General features: G+C 39.9%; 1 protein-coding gene across 8 annotated transcripts in view; it reads right to left on the reverse strand.

Annotated features, from left to right (window-relative positions):
- SPIRE1 (spire type actin nucleation factor 1) overlaps positions 1 to 11,483 on the reverse strand; it is a 204,324-nt gene extending 192,841 nt beyond the window's left edge. For all 8 annotated transcript variants that reach the window (XR_004486609.2, XM_033439466.2, XM_033439464.2 and 5 more), the window contains exon 1: positions 10,908 to 11,483. Coding sequence is in view for 7 of the 8 variants with exons in the window: in XM_033439466.2 (XP_033295357.1) it covers positions 10,908 to 11,205 (298 nt within the window). In the remaining variant the exon portion in view is untranslated. The remainder of the gene's footprint in view (positions 1 to 10,907) is intronic.
- Positions 11,484 to 20,101: the final 8,618 nt, after the last annotated feature.

Here is a 20,101-nt window from a genome sequence, read left to right on the forward strand (position 1 = left end):
ACAGGAACATACATATCGATAATTACCTTAAACGTGAATGGATTAAATGCTCCAACCAAAAGACAGGCTTGCTGAATGGATAAAAAAACAAGATCCATATATATGCTGTCTACAAGAGACCCACTTCAGACCTAGGGACACATACAGACTGAAAGTGATAGGATGGAAAAAGATATTCCATGCTAATGGAAATAAAAAGAAAGCTGGAGTAGCTATACTCGAATCAGATAAAATAGACCTTAAAATAAGGAATGTTACAAGAGACAAGGAAGGACACTACAATCCAAGAAGAAGATATAAAAGTTATAAATATATATGGGGGCTTCCCTGGTGGCACAGTGGTTGGGAGTCTGCCTGCCGATGCGGGGGACGCGGGTTTGTGCCCCGGACCGGGTGTATCCCACATGCCGCAGAGCGGCTGGGCCCTGAGCCATGGCTGCTGGGCCTGCGCATCTGGGGCCTGTGCTCCGTAGTGGGAGGGGTCGCAGCAGTGGGAGGCCCACGTACCGCAAATAAATAAATAAATAAATATATATATATATATATACACACACACACACACACACACACACCCAACACAGGAGCACCTCAATACATAAGGCAACTGCTAACAGTTGTAAAAGAGGAAATCAACAGTAACACAATAATAGTGGGGGACTTTAACATCTCACTTACACCAATGGACAGATCATCCAAAATGAAAATAAATAAGGAAATAGAGGCTTTAAATGACACAATAGACCAAACAGATTTAATTGATATCTATAGGACATTCCATCCAAAAACAGCAGATTACACTTTCTTCTCAAGTGCACATGGAACATTCTCCAGGACAGATCACATCTTGGGTCACAAATCAAGTCTCAGTAAATTTAAGAAAATTGAAATCATATCAAGCATCTTTTCTGACCACAACACTTTGAGATTAGAAATGAATTACAGGGGAAAAAACGTAAAAAACACAAACACATGGAGGCTAAACAGTATGTTACTAAATAACCTAGAGATCACTGAAGAAATCAAAGAGGAAATCAAAAAATACCTAGAGACAAATGACAATGAAAACACGACGATCCAAAACCTATGGGATGCAGCAACAGCAGTTCTAAGAGGGAAGTTTATAGCTATACAAGCCTACCTCAAGAAACAAGAGAAGGGCTTCCCTGGTGGCGCAGTGGTTGAGAGTCCACATGCCGATGCAGGGGACGCAGGTTTGTGTCCAGGTCCGGGAAGATCCCACATGCCGCGGAGCGGCTGGGCCCGTGAGCCATGGCCGCTGAGCCTGTGCGTCCGGAGCTCCGCAACAGGAGAGGCCACAGCAGTGAGAGGCCCGTGTACCGCAAAACAAACAAACAAAAGAAACAAGAGAAATCTCAAGTAAACAATCTAACCTTACACCTACAGGAACTAGAGAAAGAAGAACAAAACCCAAAGTTAGCAGAAGGAAAGAAATCATAAAGATCAGAGCAGAAATAAATGAAACAGAAACAAAGAAAACGATAGCAAAGATCAATAAAACTAAAAGCTCGTACTTAGAGAAGATAAACTAAATTGATAAACCATTAGCCAGACTCATCAAGAAAAAGAGGGAGAGGACTCAAATCAATAAAATTAGATATGAAAAGGGAGAAGTTACAACAGACACCGCAGAAATACAAAGCATCCTAAGAGACTACTACAAGCAACTCTATGCCAATAAAATGGACAACCTGGAAGAAATGGACAAATTCTTAGAAAGGTATAACCTTCCAAGACTGAACCAGGAAGAAATAGAAAATATGAACAGACCTATCACAAGTAATGAAATTGAAACTGTGATTAAAAATTTTCCAACAAACAAAAGTCCAGGACCAGATGGCTTCACAGGTGAATTCCATCAAACATTTAGAGAAAAGCTAACACCCATCCTTCTCAAACTCTTCCAAAAAATTGCAGAGGAAGGAACACTCCCAAACTCATTCTATGAGGCCACCATCACCCTGATACCAAAACCAGACAAAGATACTACAAAAAGAGAAAATTACAGACCAATATCACTGATGAACATAGATGCAAAAATCCTCAACACAATACTAGCAAACAGAATCCAACAACAAATTAAAAGGATCATACACCATGATCAAGTGGGATTTATTCCAGGGATGCAAGGATTCTTCAATATACGCAAATCAATCAATGTAATACACCATATTAACAAACTGAAGAAGAAAAATCGTATGATCATCTCAAGAGATGCAAAAAAGCTTTTGACAAAATTCAACGCCCATTTATCATAAAAACTCTCCAGAAAGTGGGCATAGAGGGAACCTACCTCAACATAATAAAGGCCATATACGACAAACCCACAGCAAACATCATTCTCAATGGTGAAAAACTGAAAGCATTTCCTCTATGATCAGGAACAAGACAAGGATGTCCACTCTCACCACTATTATTCAACATAGTTTTGGAAGTCCTAGCCAAGGCAATCAGAGAAGAAAAGAAAAGAAAAGTAATACAAATTGGAAAAGAAGTAAAACTGTCACTGTTTGCAGATGACATGATACTACAGAGAATCCTAAAAATGCCACCAGAAAACTACTAGAGCTAATCAATGAATTTGGTAAAGTTGCAGGATACAACATTAATGCACAGAAATCTCTTGCATTCCTATACACTAATGATGAAAAATCTGAAAGAGAAATTATGGAAACACTCCCATTTACCACTGCAACAAAAAGAATAAAATACCTAGGAATAAACCTACCTAGGGAAACAAAAGACCTGTACGCAGAAAACTATAAGACACTGATGAGAAAAATAAAGATGATACAAACAGATGGAGATATATACCATGTTCTTGGATTGGAAGAATCAACATTGTGAAAATGACTATACTACCCAAAGCAATCTACAGATTCAGTGCAATCCCTATCAAATTACCAATGGCATTTTTTACGGAGCTACAACAAATCATCTCAAAATCCGTATGGAGACACAAAAGACCCCGAATAGCCAAAGCAGTCTTGAGGGAAAAAAAACGGAGCTGGAGGAATCAGACTCCCTGACTTCAGACTATACTACAAAGCTACAATAATCAAGACAATATAGTACTGACACAAAAACAGAAACATAGATCAATGGAACAAGGTAGAAAGCCCAGAGATAAACCCACACACCTATCGTCAACTAATCTATGACAAAGGAGGCAAAGATATACAATGGAGAAAAAACAGTCTCTTCAGTAAGTGGTGCTGGGAAAACTGGACTGCTACATGTAAAAGAATGAAATTAGAACACTCCCTAACACCATATACAAAAATAAACTCAAAATGGATTCGAGACCTAAATGTAAGACCAGACACTATAAAACTTTTAGAGGAAAACATAGGAAGAACACTCTTTGACATAAATCACAGCAAGATTTTTTTGATTCACCTCCTAGAGTAACGGAAATAAAAACAAAAATAAACAAATGGGACCTAATGAAAGTTCAAAGCTTTTGCACAGCAAAGGAAACCATAAACAAGACGAAAAGACAACCCTGAGAATGGGAGAAAATATTTGCAAATGAATCAACAAAGGATTCATCTCCAAAATATATAAACAGCTCATGCAGCTCAATATTAAAGAAATAAACAACCCAATCAGAAAATGGGCAGACCTAAACAGACATTTCTCCAAAGAAGACATACAGATGGCCAAGAAGCACATGAAAAGCTGCTCAACATCACTAATTATTAGAGAAATGCAAATCAAAACTACAATGAGGTATCACCTTACACCAGTTAGAATGGGCATCATCAGGAAATCTACAAACACAAATGCTGGAGAGGGTGTGGAGAAAAGGGAACCTTCTTGCACTGTTGGTGGGAATGTAAATTGATACAGCCACTATGGAGAACAGTATGGAGGTTCCTTAAAAAACTAAAAATAGAATTACCATATGATCCAGCAATCCCACTACTGGGCATATACCCAGAGAAAACCATAATTCAAAAAGACACATGCACCCCAATGTTCATTTCAGCACTATTTACAATAGCCAGGTCATGGAAGCAACCTAAATGCCCATCAACCGGCAAATGGATAAAGAAGTTGTGGTATATGTATACAATGGAATATTACTCGGCCATAAAAAGGAATGAAATTGAGTCATTTGTTGAAACGTGGATGGATCTAGAGACTGTCATAAGGACTGAAGTAAGTCAGAAAGAGAAAATCAAATATCGTATATTAATGCATGTATGTGGAACCTAGAAAAATGGTACAGATGAACTAGTTTGCAGGGCAGAAGTTGAGACACAGATGTAGAGAACAAACGTATGGACACTAAGCGGGGAAAGTCACAGTGGGGTGGGGATGGTGGTGTGCTGAATTGGGTGATTGGGATTGACATGTATACACTGATGTGTATAAAACTGATGACTAATAAGAAACTGCAATATAAAAAAAACAAAAAACCAACTAATATTAAACTTTCTTTGGGCTATTTGTAGGGAAATATGTTAATATAAATGTTTACATGAAATTTCATTACATGAAATTTCTAAAAATCTTGTATGTTCTGGTATAATGTTGTAAGTCATGACTCTAGTTATTACTTTATAATGTATATCTCAGACAAAAAAAAAAGAAAAAGAAAAAAAGAAACACCTTAGTAACAACAAGGACACCCATCCCTGAGCTCCTTGGAGATATACCTGATTCTAGGGCTGGGGCAGAAAATACACATGATAAGCCTTGAAGCATCTTGTAGTGCCAGAAAGTAAGGATGTGCTCAAAAACACAAAAGGATGGGGCACATCAAAGGGACATGGGAGGGCTTCCCTGGTGGTGCAGTGGTTGAGAGTCCGCCTGCCGATGCAGGGGACATGAGTTCGTGCCCCGGTCCGGGAAGATCCCACATGCTGCGGAGCGGCTGCGCCCGTGAGCCATGGCCGCTAAGCCTGTGCATCCAGAGCCTGTGCTCCGTAACGGGAAAGGCCACAACAGTGAGAGGCCCACGTACTGCCAAAAAAAAAAAAAAAAAAAAAAAAAAAGGGACATGGGAGCCAACCTGAAGGAGCTTCCAATGGCCACAGCTTGAACAATTTGAGCAACAAAAGAAATAACATGGTAACAGATAACGCGTAAAACATACGTGGATCCAGACTTAATAAATGATTGAATAAATAAGTAAATGGGGAGAAGAATCAAATCTTCCTTACAGAAGAATTCCAAAAAATACTGAGTAGATATTCACCACTCCAGGAGGAGGCCCCGTGAATGCAGACTGGACTCAGTAACTCCCTTCCAAAGAATAAGGTATAGAAAAGGGAAAAACAGTAAAACTCTTTACTGGAGAAACCTGGCAAACAAGGCTCACATCCCCAGTGGTGCTGTATGGATATCATGTGCCTCAATCCAGTGTGACGAGGGGAGCCCTTCCCCTTTCTGGTACTCTTCGCTCAAACGCATAACCCCAGCCTAGTCAAGAAAACAGCAGGAAAACCTAAATGCAAGGACATTCTGCAAAACCCCCAACCAGTACTCCTCAAGACTCTCAAGGTCATGGGAAACAAGGAAAGTCTGAGAAACTGCCACAGAGAGAAGAGACTAATGAGCCATGATGACTAAATGCAACCAGGTGTCCTGGGTGGGATTCTGGAACAGAAAAAGGACACTAATAGAAAAACTAGGGAACTCCAAGTGAAGTCTGAAGTTTAGTTAATAGTGATATGCCATTAGTTAGTTTTGACCAACGTACCCAGTAATATAAGATGTTAACATTAAGGGAAACAGGTGAGAGGCACACAGGAACCCTCTGCACTATTTTTGCAACTTTTCTTCAATCTAAAATTATCTCAAAATTTATTTAAAAAACATTAAATTTGGCAATTTAGCAACACGCAATATTTTCCTCACAGTTTTAAACAGGAATCTGGGAGACGGTAGTTTCTTTTTTTCCTACTTAGCCAACAGGAAGCAAATGGGAAATATAATACGACTCCAATATTATGAAAGTGGGATGGGAACTTGCCATTTAACAGAACCTACCAAGCAGGAAAGCGATTCCCACCTTACAAATAAAACAGGCAGAGTGTAACTCATCATCTCTTATCAACATATAGTCCTTGGTAAACCAATGATTTCTTTTCCTTCTAAAGTTGAGTCAAAACTCTTAGTAAGACAAATCGTTTCCCAAAAGAGTCCCAACTTACTTACGTATCAATATGTATATGTGACTGATATTTTTCCACCGTTTTCCTTTGCATAAGGCAGAAATACAGGTACAAAACCACAAATGCATTATTCCAAAATTTCTCCCAAAAATGTCTGTGGCCATTCTCACACAACCCAAATGGAAGTATGTTGGAGAGTAAACTGGAGTTAAAACTGACAGCAATCTTAACTGATTATAGCTAAAATATCTTAATCTTGCAAATGGTCATCTGGACACATGGTTAAAGCCCCTCCCCCCCAACCCAGGGCCCAGAAGGAGACTGTGTAAGGGAGCAGGTTCCAAATTGACCTGCATTAGCTTCACGGTAAACTGATCACTGTTTATGTTCTGTTTTCTCCTCTATAATGACTAAACTTGGACACTGCTTGCACGTAGTAGGGACTCAGTGCATGTTTTTAAAATTGAATTAAGCCTACATATCTGGACATATTGTTCACATGGAATAATTCTTACCTATTGCTGTTAACTGACAAGGTATTTCACCAACCCCTAATACTGTTATTCACCCCCAACCGCTACCCTGGACACACACACCTCAAGTATTCCTTTCATTTAATGATCAGAATGTAAACACTCAAGAAAAATATCAAGAGTGAACAAAAATTAATCGTTTTAAATATGTTTTCACTATTTCAACCTTCTCCGCAAATATTCTCTCTTTAAATTCAAAAAGGATATTATTCCGAGACCACTTCCCCACCAAACTGGCATGAACCCTGCTGAGAAGCCTCACGGATCACATCCTCTTTTCAAATCCCAAACAAAGCCCCAATGTTCCCTATACCAAGGGATGCCTTTATTAATATGCACGCAGTCCTTCATTGTTCCTCCCAGGAAAACCTATCACTACCCTTACAATGATTTTAAAACAAGATGTACTCATAATTTTGAAAGTGCTCTTTATACATCTAAAGCTAAAGGTACATCAAAAATTTTGAAACCAAATCTGAAACAAAGTTATTTTTGTCAGACGGGTATTTAAGGTCTACAAGGCTGCTAAGACCATGCAATGGTTCTAAGCTCTAGTACTACCATTAATAATTCTTTGTGGCATCCCAGAAAAAAACGAGTTATAATCTTGTGGAGATTGGAATATAACCTAAATTCCATCAATGATTACTTTCTAAAGAAAGTGTATACTAAAATGTGTCTAAAGACCAGTTAAGTGCCCTGGTTAAAAATAGCAGATTGTATATCAAGAGCCTGAGTGCCTTTGACTCATTAATTAATGGTGTGAATGAAAACTTCACCAACCTGTATGTAATAAACTTTTACCAAACAATAAGGTCTTTTTATGACTACAAGTTCATAAACATTGGGGAAAATAAAAATTTTAAGTAAGCCACCTAAGATAAATCATAAACCCTCTTGATTCTAATCAACAAATCACCCTCCCGTCATCACAGAAATACTTCATAAAATGTACTACCCATTTTAAGATCCTGATTCATAATTTAACCTCTTCCTCCTAAGGTATTCTCTAAAGAACTAGTTTTCCTTCTTTTTTAATTTCCTTCAGTCCTATATCACACTGCTTTCATGGCCATGTTAGTAAAATGACTTTGAGTTACATCTGAATGCTAAATAAAATTATTCATTCTTCATTGTTTTCTTCCAATATTGGTTTCATTTCCATGCCTCCCACATTTTTCTATTTCTCTTATATGTATTTCTAATTTTTTTAATTCAACCTGAATGTGAATACTCTGCACGTGTCGATACTATTAAAACAAGAATAAAATCAATTACTGATACATTCAATTCCAAAACAAGTCAATAATGAGTGTGAAGTGCTATTTCTTCCTATGGGACTAAATGGAGCGATACTGCTGATAGTGGTAAGAACCAACTATTCAACTCAACAGCAGAGAACAGTGGCCAGCTGAAAGATTCACACGCTTGAAGATTACAGCTGGGATCCATTTCCCCACACTAAACACAATCCACGGCACCACCCATCATTGGCTAGACCAATGGTTCTCAACAGGGGACAGGTGGCCATGTCTAAAGCGTTTACTCAGGGAAGGGGGGCAGGTGATTACCGGCATCTGGTGGGTAGAGACCAGGGATGCTGCTAAACATCCTACACAGGCACAGGACAGCCCCCACACAAAGAGTTATTCAGTCAAAAATGTCAGTGCATAGGCTGAGAATCCCTGACCTAGACATGTGTCCCAATTCTGAGTAAAAATTACAGAACAGCTGGACAGAGACACCGTGGTGCTGTGAAAGGACCGCAAGATCAGGAGACGGAGAGACCTAAAACTTACTGAGTACCTGCTACATACCAAGCCTTGCGTTAGGCACTTTACACATACCATCTCACTTAAACCTCTATCCCGTAGGGAAAAAGTGATCTATTCTCACTTTACAGATGAGAAGGTTGCACTCAGGGAGATTAAGGAACTTATTCAAGGTCACTCAGCTAGAAAGGGGAGGAATCATGATTCCAATTCAAACCAAGTTTGTTCCATTCCACAATACTACAAAGGCTAGAGGTTAAAAGACCTGGATTTGATTCAAAGAGTTACCAGTATGAATTCAAGCACATCACTTAACTTCCTAAACCTGCATTTAGAAAATAAGTCAATGGATAACACGTGAAAATACAAATGCTGTCGACTGCCACCATACAATCATGTTAAACATCTTACAATGAAAAACAAAGTGCTTCTTAGAATGGAGGTTCAAGATTACCATTTTTCCTTAAAAATAGAATTTATACAAGTGTGCAAAGTACCAAGTTATACAGAGTTTTTAAGAATCAGGGTAAATGTTCAGAAGACGTTGTGCCTTCCATAGCCACACAACAACTCTTAATACTAAGAAGAAATAAATTATCTAATATAAACACTATTTTAGTATGAACTTCCCAAATTTTTAATCAATCAGCCCCAAAATGCTCAAGACCATATCGGCAACTTTGGGCTCTCTCCACAAGTGGCAGCAAAGGTCACAAGCAGAACTAAGTAGGAAGAGCATGGATCACAAGTCCATTACTGCTGCTGCAGGAAACAACTCTGCCATTCTCTCCAGAAAGAGAGAATGTATTACATTGAAGTCAACACGTTATCATTCATATGACTGATGCAAAAAGTAATTCACTTCAACATAAGGTTATGATTTTTTTAAAAAATACCACCAGAATCCATTAGTCTTTGACAACTTAACTACTAGTAGATCCACAAACATAACTTGAACTCTGGGATTAAGTTCAAGGACAATGTAAATCCAGTTTGTTCCTTCTGGAAATCACCACTACCAATGCTACTTCTAAAAGGAGGTTGCATATAACCATTTTTCCCCTTGAAACACTGGATCTCAAGGCATGACTTTGCTGTATTTTATGAAAGTATCTTTTCATATCATATTAATACACTGTAAATAAATTATAATTGCAAGTATTTCCCACTAATATTGTCCAAGTTTAAAAGCAATAGACACATCAAATGAACTAAAAGACCTGTTTGAAATAATTTCAAAAGAATCGTAAAAAGACTGGCTTTAAATAAATTAAAATTCTAAAAGTCTGTTTACCTGACACCGAAAATAAATAATAAATGTTCTGTTGGAACTGAAAGAATTTATAACATACTCTTGACTGTTCTCTATTTTAATCAATTTAATAAGTCACTTTACTAATTCTGAAGTACATCTTTCACCTTAAGCATTTTGACACTTTCACCAACTTTTTAAGTAAGGGTGGATTTTCTTTTTTTAATGCTTTTAATAGATCTGTCTCTCAAAATGCTGAATTAGATAAAAACTGATTGGAGAAACCTATTATCAATCTTCTCTTCATCATCAATAGATATCTGGGTAAGCCGTAGCTATATGTTGATGGGAAGGTGATAATCTTGAAGAATTTACATTAGATAATGACCTAAGTAAAATCCATTTATCTGACATCCTGTCAACTTTTTACTTTACAAGCTTGTTTTTCATCACAACAAATATTAATGTACAGGGAAATCGTACTGTTTATCTTTATGTTAATTCAGCCTCTTCATTTCTCCCAAAATAGCAGCATTCTCCTCAGGGCTCAGATTTTTTTACATTCCCAACCGAGGGAATATCGTTGCCAGTCTTTGAAAAGTACCATCGGCTGACAGCTCCTTGCGAAAGCGCAGCCCTCCTACCAGCGCATCACACCCCCCCCTCCCCGACCAGGTCTTGGCGAACGCCTGCAGCGCCGAACACATCCCACCCGGGCTCGGCCGCGAGCAGCACGAGCGCGCAGAGCCGGCCTCCCGCGTCCGGGGACCGACCCCACTCCCCTTCTCCGGAGCCTCGGTGCCCCGACAGGCCGCGCACTGACACTCGGACCCCCGCCCCACTCCCGGCGCAGCCGCCCGCCCACGCTCCTGCCCACGCTCAGACCTAAGCGGGCCGCGCTCGGCCGCAGGCCCTGCCCGCTTCCCTGGCCTCCCGTGAGGGGTGGGGGGCCGCAGGGCGGAAGGGCCCGGGGCCTTGGCGAGGGTCCTCCAGTAGGAGACTGGGCGGAGAGGGAGCGGCGCTGGGGCGGAAGGGCCGGGGCCTGGGGGGCCATGTCCTCCTGGAGCCGGGGTGGGGGTCCTCCGTGGGCCGTGGGAGATGGGGGCCATGGGGCGGAAGGGCACGGGGCTAGGGGTCGCGGGGGTTGGGGGAAGGGCCCGCGGCGGGGTCCTTCTGTGGGAGAAGGGGGTCTCGGGGGGCGGCTCACCCGCGGCGGCGTCCGGCTCTCCCGCGTCGCCGGCGGCGGGCGCCAGGGTGACGGCGCCGTCCCTCCACACGCGGATCTGCGCGGCCGAGCGCACCCGGCGGCGGGGCTGGCGGCGGCCGGCGTCCGCGGCGCGCAGGGAGCCGCAGCACTGGTAGCACACAGCCCACGCCTGCTCCTCGTTGATGGGCTGATTGTAGAGCCGCAGGATTTCCTCCAGGCTCAGCGCGTGCTGCGGGCCCGCGGCCGCCCCGGGGTCCGGAGGCCCCTCGCCGCCCTCCGGGCCGGCCGGCTGAGCCATCCCGTGGGTTGCGCCGCGCTCCGGGCGCCGCGTCTCCTCAGCTGCCGAGCATATTCTCCGCGCACCGCCGCCGCCGCCTCATCCCCGGAACCCCGCCCAGCGGGCCGCGCGCGCCGCCGCGGGGACGGGGGTGGACGGGGCGGAGACCAGGCCGGGTACGGGCCTTAGGCCGGGCCGGAAAACCGGACAGGGGAAGGTCAGGAACGAGGCGCGATGCTGCGTACCCTACAAGACCTCAGCCAGCCGGTAGCAGCGCAATGGCGTCCGCGGACCCGCCCTCCGAGCCCCGCCCCAGGGGCGCGCCCCGCCCAGAACCCCGCCCCCACTTAGAACCCCGCCTCCATGGTCTGCCTGGGTCCTCCCCGCCCTCTGAGTCCCGCCTCTGTCCCGGGTTCTCCTGGCACACCGAGCCCCGCCCCCGGGTTGGCCCCGCCCCCAGGGGGGTCCGCCCCACCCCGCCCCGCACGTGCACCCACACCCGCGCGAACACCCGCGCCCAGGTCCAGTCTCCGCGCACTGGCCGACTTCGTAGTCCCCTGGCCTCGCCCCCCGCGTCCCCGTGCCCTGCCCTGCTCCGTCGAATACTGTCGCCATCAACGCACCGGACCGTTCGCTTGGATAACTTCCCTCTCCACTCCCAACTCCATCCTAAGCCCCATGAGGACAGGGTCTTTTCGGGTTTTGCTCACTGGCTTCTCCCAAGCGCACAGATCAGGGCCTGGGGTACAAGCTTGTTGCAAACAATCTGCAGACGTTCCCTCGGATTCGCTTGTGACGTTTGTACAACTCTTCACCAAGATGATGTTCCCAGTGACCACACGCCTCGTAGCCCAGTTAACCCAGTCTATTCATACCTCATAGAACCGATAGGACAGGGGCAAAACTGAACTGGGGCATTCAGCCATAGAATAAAAGAAGTCCTCCTAGGCCTGGGCCTCGCTGAACTCATTAAGTGCACAATAAAACACATAATTCTTAGATAAAACAATCGCTCATTGGCAAATAAGTTTAACTGGTAACATTCCACTCTGAGACTAGTCCAGTATGAGAACCTTAGAGTTGAAAGCATCAACCAAGTAAGAAATGGATCTATACTAAGTACCAATAAACCTTCTAAGGCAGTTTTATGTGCAGTATTAATATTGCACTCTCAACAACTGCATCTTGCCATAGAAATTACAACGGTCATTGTAATGCCTAAGACACCACAGTACATACAGCAGGAGCGGGGAGAAGAGAGGAAAGCAGAAGGATATAAGAGTAAGAAATTGAAAGACGGGAGGAAAAAGTTTCTCCCTAGGCACCCTATTATAATTTCATTACAAGAGATACAAAAAAACCCTTTAAAGTAACATCACTTAATTATGTGTTCATAATCCAATTTGTGAAAATGCATATGTGTGCCACATACCTGACGAGAAAAGGTCTAATGCCTTATATGATATAGATAGAATAGATAGATATAGATATACAAAACCTCTTGATTAAAAACATAGAAACAATTACTAAATTTTTCCAGTTTGCTTAGGCCCTGTGTGAATTTTGAAAATACAAACGGCTTTAAAATACTGACTTTTTTTGGCATCTTAGTGCCCCGACCAGGGATAGAACCCGAGCCCCCTGCAGTAGAAGAACGGAGTCTTAACCACAGGACCACCAGAGAAGTCCCTAAAATACTAGTTTGAACAATGTAGTAAAACAGCGGGTCTACTTTTATAGACAATAGCACCATCTTCTGGCCTTATGGGATATTGCTGCAGTGTTGCGCTTGGACAACAACAGCCAAAAATCACTAACATTTTTGTCCTTTCCTCACCCCTCAAAAGACAAGCAAATGATTTAATCAGCTGAGCAATCCATGAGCCAGACACCTGCTACCCCTGGCACAGGGCAGCAAGTAAATCTCAAGTAAAGATAACGATGACAGGAAGAAGAAAGGGAGTGGAAGTGAGGAAAAGAAGCCCAAATTTTATCTCAAATGTTATCTTTAAAACCAATTCACAACAGAAGGATGTTTTTCCCTTCGTAAGTGATAATTTTTTTAAATATGAATACATTTTAGTAAGAAAAATACTTTGGTACTGACTCACAGGAATATACAATATTACATACAACAAAACGGCTTTTGTTTTGTTTTTGCCAAACACAAATTCATGACTAATATACTGTGTTTAAAGTAAACTTCTTGCCTTTGTGAGCTTATATGGAATTAAGTTGAGGCAATATGACAAGTTAAATGTTTGATCCTTCTGTATACAGTAAAAATAAAAGGTAAATCCTTAAAAAATCCTATCTATCTTCCATTATATTGATAAATCTAGTCAATGTATACCCTGAACCCTTGATGCTTTTTTATACAAAGACAGTATAATTGTACTAATATTTATATGATTTTCAGAACCCTTTATAATTTTGATAAGCCTCACTGTCCACCACCACCACCACCCCCAGGACTCTTAGAAAGTGACTGCTGACAGCTCAAAGGCTCTCAGAGGCTGACACGATCTCTGCAGGTCCAAGCAACACTGTGGGATAACCCGGGACCTCCCCATTTTCTCATTTTCAACTCAAAATCGCAGATTCAAATACCTTTATGTACAGTATACTTTGTTCCAATTTCTGTCATTGATTTTGTTTTTGTATCCTGTGGCTTCACCACCCTTAAAAAATTGCTCTGTGTAGTTAAAATATCTGAACAACTCAAATTAACGTTTGAATGCTGTCTTCAAATTGCCGTGAGGTCTGTGAAAAGTGGTGGCCCGTGTTAACTCTGAATATGACTTTAGTTTTCGTTGATTTTATTGTTGTATTTATTTAAAAAACAGAACCCTTGAAATGTTGTCTTATATTTAATTATCATTTTTGCAGAATAAATGTACTTCATGCTTCACACTCTTGATGTGCCGGCTGAGCTGCTCCGAGTCTTTCGGGGAGCACACTGCCTGTGCAGCCCAAGCTTATCCCAGACACTCCCAGACAATTGCTCCTAAGAGGCACATTCACCTAGAAAAGTGCACCAAAAAGGAAAAAATAGAACAGCGTATTTTTTTCAGTGTTATAACCTAGATTTTTCACTGCCTACAATTATAATACCTTATAACTTTACAGTGATATTTTATACTTTCAAAGTGCTTTCTTCAGTTATACAACTTGAAGATCAGATATTATTTATCTCACAGATGACATCGTACAGATGACAAAATACAGGGCTGGTAATGAAAGATGTAGACTGGGATCCAGGCCTCCTGATCAGCCCAGCTCTTTCTGCTACACTAAAACGTCTCTCAACTAGCCCAGAACAATTTAAAAAGTCCTCACACTTCATCTCATCCTGTACCAAGCAGGAGTACAGTAAAAAGCAGATGCTTTAAAATTTGTACATACCAATATGATCGATTAAACTTCTGATAGTTTAAACACTTTAAATAAATGATGTGATGCCCCATCTCCCTTGATTGGTCCTTGTGAATTCATTAGCACTTAAGTTTCACCCCAGCAGTTATCTCCCCACAGTAGTACTCATCTTCAAAGCAATCTATATGACTTCATCCCCATCAAAGGGCTGTAAATGATCACTCCTCTAAGGAGGTGAATTCCATCAACAATCCTAAATGCAATTTGAAACTCATCTCTTGTAATCAGTTATCAGATTGAATATTAACCAAAATCTTTAAAATCTGTCATGAAAATTAGCATGTAACCTTATATGCAGAACTAGAAGTACATAGGCCAGATAAGAACACAACAGAATTGGTTTCCTCAAGTCTATAAACTTGTAAAGAATTAGCTTTTTTCTTATGGCAAGGATACATGTTTATTGGAAAACATTTAGTAAATATCCATTAATGCCCTTTTACTAAGTTATAACCTAAACCAGTGTTTTTCCACATTTTCATTCTGCATCATCTAATATGTAAGTTTACCTATCCTACCTTGATTAGATAAATTTATATACCTATTGATAAAAATTGAGGAAAAGTAGAGGAATGAGGTAAAACATATGAAGAGTAGCATATCGGTATGTCCATGGGGGACTCTGGAAAATCACAGGCCAAACAATAGTCATGTTTCAACTTCTTAATGTGATTCTCCTTTGAAACAATTATTTTAAAACCAACAAGGAAAGATGGTATTCTCATCCTGAACATAAGTAAAATTATTAGCTTCAATTAGTTAAGAAGATTTGATTTGGAAAAATCTCATAGATCTAAATTTTAAGCCAAGCCACTATTTTACTCTTAGAGAAATTTGAGTCTGCAGGAGATATGTGATTTACTTTAAATTACTGCTAGTCGCCGAAAGTAATTCAAATATACTTCCTATAACATAAGCTTTCCAGATGCTCTTTTTTAGCCATATTGCCTAGTTCTCATTGGATTTCAAAAGTTAGGATAAGCAGTAGTTTACTTCTTAATTCCAATGGGAAATAGAAAATAACATAAGGCACAAATATATCATAGAAAAATGTTGATGTTTAACAATAATCGCTTGAAAATATAGATTCTCAATAAAACTTTTAAGAGACCAGAGTTTTGGGTTGTTTAAGGTAAAGAGACAATCCATTTTCAGGCCAAACTCATACCTTATTGATGAGACAAAGCTAAACTATTTTTTTCAAACCTCTGTTAATTTCTTTTTATCTTTATACCAAAAAAAGAAAATGAAAAATGGCCCTTTCTTTTTGCTCAAAAAACCTTGTCTTTTTCCCCTAACGTACACAGGTAGAAGTCTAGAGCTGCTCTCACATATAGAATTCTACTCTGACCCTGTGAAAGGCTCATTTCTCTTCCAAAGTCAACATGTAACCAACACACATGTGGCTCACCTTCTAATTAAATAAGCAATGAATTAAGCACCTTCTAGTTAACCTCTAAGGCTTGCCTTGGTAATTTTTGTGGAAGGTTATAGGTACGGCTGTACTCATATTTATTCACTCACTGTTCTGTGAACCTGAATTCCTGTGGCCTCTTGATCCTTTCTCAAGAGTCATTCATGGAGCACATCTTTCTCCTATTTGTTATGCATGCTCATTCCTCTCAAGAATTGAAAGTTGTAACCCTTGCTCCTACTTTCTGCCTAGTCATCATAATCCTTCTAAAGAGAAGAAAATCATTGACATTGAAATTAATAAAGACATGACTCCCAGATTTCAACCTGAAGCTCTACAATATTTTAAACAAACTTCCTCACTATTCTTTTAATGGTATTATTATTCCCTTGCAAGATTTGGTAAGTAATGGTCATTCTTCAACTGTAATACTTTCATAATGCCACTGACATTTTCAGTTTTAACTAAATTATATACATTTTTTTTCTTTTTAGCAGAAGCAAATTTTAATTTTACTTATGTTACAGGATTATAAATATTGGGCCAACTTTCCTCATCCACAGCAGGGCACCGAAGTAACCACCCAGATAATGTAGGCCAACTATTCACAACTTTTATTCTGATTTAACACAAAAGATAGAAGGGATTCATTTATATAACAATCCTACAAGCATATCTAGGGATATTTGAAATTCTCAGCCACCTACCTATTTATACTTCCACTGATTTCTCTCCACTCAAGAAAGCATGTCATTATGCAAGACAATGAACATGACAAAACTAAACACCTAACAGCATAGGCTTAGCACCTTAAGTTTGCCTTAATTATTCTACAGTAAATTAACACATTAATATTTAAATGAAATTCTTTCAAAGCACCTAAAAATGTGTAAAATAACTAAGAAGAACTTATAAAGTAATAGAAGTGTATTAAAAGAGATTACCCACAACTCCAGGCAGGTCCCCTCTCATAATCTCATTTTACAAACAGGCAAATGAGGCCTGGCCCAGAAAGATCAGCCTGCTGCAGTCCTGTCGTTATCAACTCAGATATAAGACCGCAGCTGGCCATCAACTTTTACCTGTACAGACCACAACACGAAAACTAGCATTTTTCAGTGATTAAGTAAAGTACCAACTGATTGGAATCTCTATTATACATATTTTAGAACAATAATATAACATGTGAAGACATTCAATATCTCAAAAAGACTTTAATTAATTCTGAATAAGTCTTTGAAAAAGAACCTAATATTGCCAGGGAAAATTAAAAATAAGTAACTGGGCTTCCCTGGTGGTGCAGTGGTTGAGAGTCCGCCTGCCGATGCAGGGGACACGGGTTCGTGCCCCGGTCCGGGAGGATCCCACGTGCTGCGGAGTGGCTGGGCCCGTGAGCCATGGCCGCTGAGCCTGCACGTCCGGAGCCTGTGCTCCACAATGGGAGAGGCCACAGAAGTGAGAGGCCCGCGTACCGCAAAAAAAAAAAAAGAAGTAAAAAGAAGTAACTACTGAATTAATTTCATCTACCATATTTAAAACAACCTCTACTTGTAATATACAAGCTATTTAACCAATTCTTACAATCAGGTTTATTAAAAACTGAAGGTTCCAATTTAACATGTTTTACCTAATCCAAAGACACTAGTTTTAGTAATATAATGCCAGAAAAAAGTAATCAAGTTTGATTTGAAACATTATTTACAACTTTAGTTTAAAAAATTAAAAATTCCATATATTTAACAATCCAGTCAAAAGGCAGAGTGTAAAAAAAAAACAAGATTCTACTATATGCCATCCATGGGAGATACACTTTATGTTGAAAGATACAGATTACTTGAAAGTTAAAGGATGGAAGAAGATACAATCATGCAGACAGCAACCATAAGAAAGCAAAACAGAGTTTAAAACAAAAATATTATTATACATAAATAAAAATATTATTAGAGATAAAGGGATATATGCGTATAACAATTATAAATATATATAACAGAGCACCAAAATACATGAAGCAAAAACTGACAGGAATGGAGACTTCCCTCGTGGTCCAGTGGTTAGGGCTCTGCACTTTCACTGCTGTGAGCCTGGGTTCAATTCCTGGTCAGGAAACTAAGATCCTGTAAGTGGCATGGAATGGCAAAAAAGAAAAAACCTGACAGGAATGAAGGGAGAAATAGGCAATTCAACAATAACTGTTGTTGACTTCAATATTCCACTTTCATTAGTGATTGAACAACTAGGTTAGAACCACTAATGGACAGATCAGCAAGGAAATATTTGAACAACACTATGCCCAGCAGGCATCTAGAGAACACTCCACCCAACAACAGAATATACATTTTTCTCAAGTGCACATGTGAACATTCTCCAGGATAAGCAGTATATTATAAAACAAACCTCAATAAATGTAAAAGGATAGAAATAATACAGAGTATGTTCCCCAACCACAATAAAATGAAATTAGAAATTAATGTAGCAGGGGAAAAAATTGGGTAACTCACAAATACATGGAAATCAACACATTCCTAAATAGCCAATGGGTTAAAGAAGAAATCAAATGGGAAATCAGAAAATACTTTGAGATGGAGGAAAATGAAGAACAACATACCAAAACTTATGGGATGCACCTAAAACAGTGCTTAGAGGAAAATTTATAGCTGTAAATGACTATATTAAGAACAATCTCAAATCAATAACCTGTGTACCTTACACTAGAAAAAGAAGAGCAACTAAACCTAAAGCAAGAAGGACACAAATAACAAAGATCAGGGTGGAAATTAATGAAATAGGGAATAGAAAAACAAAGAAAAATCAATAAAACCAAAACCCAATTCTTTGAAAAGATCAACAAAATTGACAAACCCTTAGCTAGACTGACCAAGAAAAAAAAAAGGGAGAGAGAGCAGACTCCAATTACTAGAATAAGAAATGAAAGAGAGGACATTACCATTGACCTTATAGGAATAAAAAGGTATAAAGGAATACTATGAACAATTGTATTATACATCAAAATTAGATAACTTAGACGAAATGGACAAATTCCTATAGAGACACAAACTACCAAAACTGCCTTAAGAAAAAAAATAGACAATCTGGATAGACCTATAACACCTGAAGAGATTGACTTAGTAATCAAAAAACTACACAACGTAACACCCAGGCCCAGATGGCTTCCAAATTCTACCAGTTAAAGTGAGAAATGACAAAAATTTTTCACAAACTCTTCCCCAAAAATAGAAGCAGCGGGCGGGGGGCGGGGAACACTTCCAACTCATTTTGTGAGACCAGTTACTCTGATACCAAAATCAAAGACATCACAAGGAAAGTAAACTACAAACCAGTATCGCTTATGAATATGGACACAAAAATCCTCAACAAAATAGTACTAGCGAACTGAACATAGCAACATATAAAAAGAATTATACACCTTGACCAAGTACAATTTGTCCCAGAAATTCACGGTTGGTTTAACATTTGGTAATTAATTCATGTAATATGCCATATCAATAGAATAAGAAACAAAAATCACATAATCGTCTTAATAGACACAGAAAGAGAATTTGACAAAACCCAGTACCCTTTTGTGATTAAAAATTTTTTAAAGGAGGAGTAAAATGGAACTCCCTCAACCTAATAAAGGGCATCAATGAAAAAACCAGTTAACATCACAGTTAATGGTGAAAGACTAGATGATTTCCCCTGAGATCATGAATAAGACAAGGATGTCCGCTTTCATCACTTCTATTCAACATTGTGCTTGGGGGTACCAGCCAGGGTAATTAGGCAAATAAGTGAATGAATAAGTAAATACATCCAGATCAGAAAAGAAGTAAAACTATCTCTCCTTGCAGATAACTTGATTGTGTATAAAGAAAATCCTAAGGAATCCATCAAAAGAAAAAAACTATTAGAACTAATAAGTGAGTTCAGCAAGGTTGCAGGATACATTAATATACAGAAATCAATTGTATTTCTGTACACCTTCAATGAACAATGCAAAAATAAAATTAAGGGAAAAAATCCATTTACAATAGCATCAAAAATAATAAAAGGAATAAATTTAACAAAAAA

Source organism: Orcinus orca, chromosome 15, assembly GCF_937001465.1.
Source record: "Orcinus orca chromosome 15, mOrcOrc1.1, whole genome shotgun sequence".
Classification (NCBI taxonomy): domain Eukaryota; kingdom Metazoa; phylum Chordata; class Mammalia; order Artiodactyla; family Delphinidae; genus Orcinus; species Orcinus orca.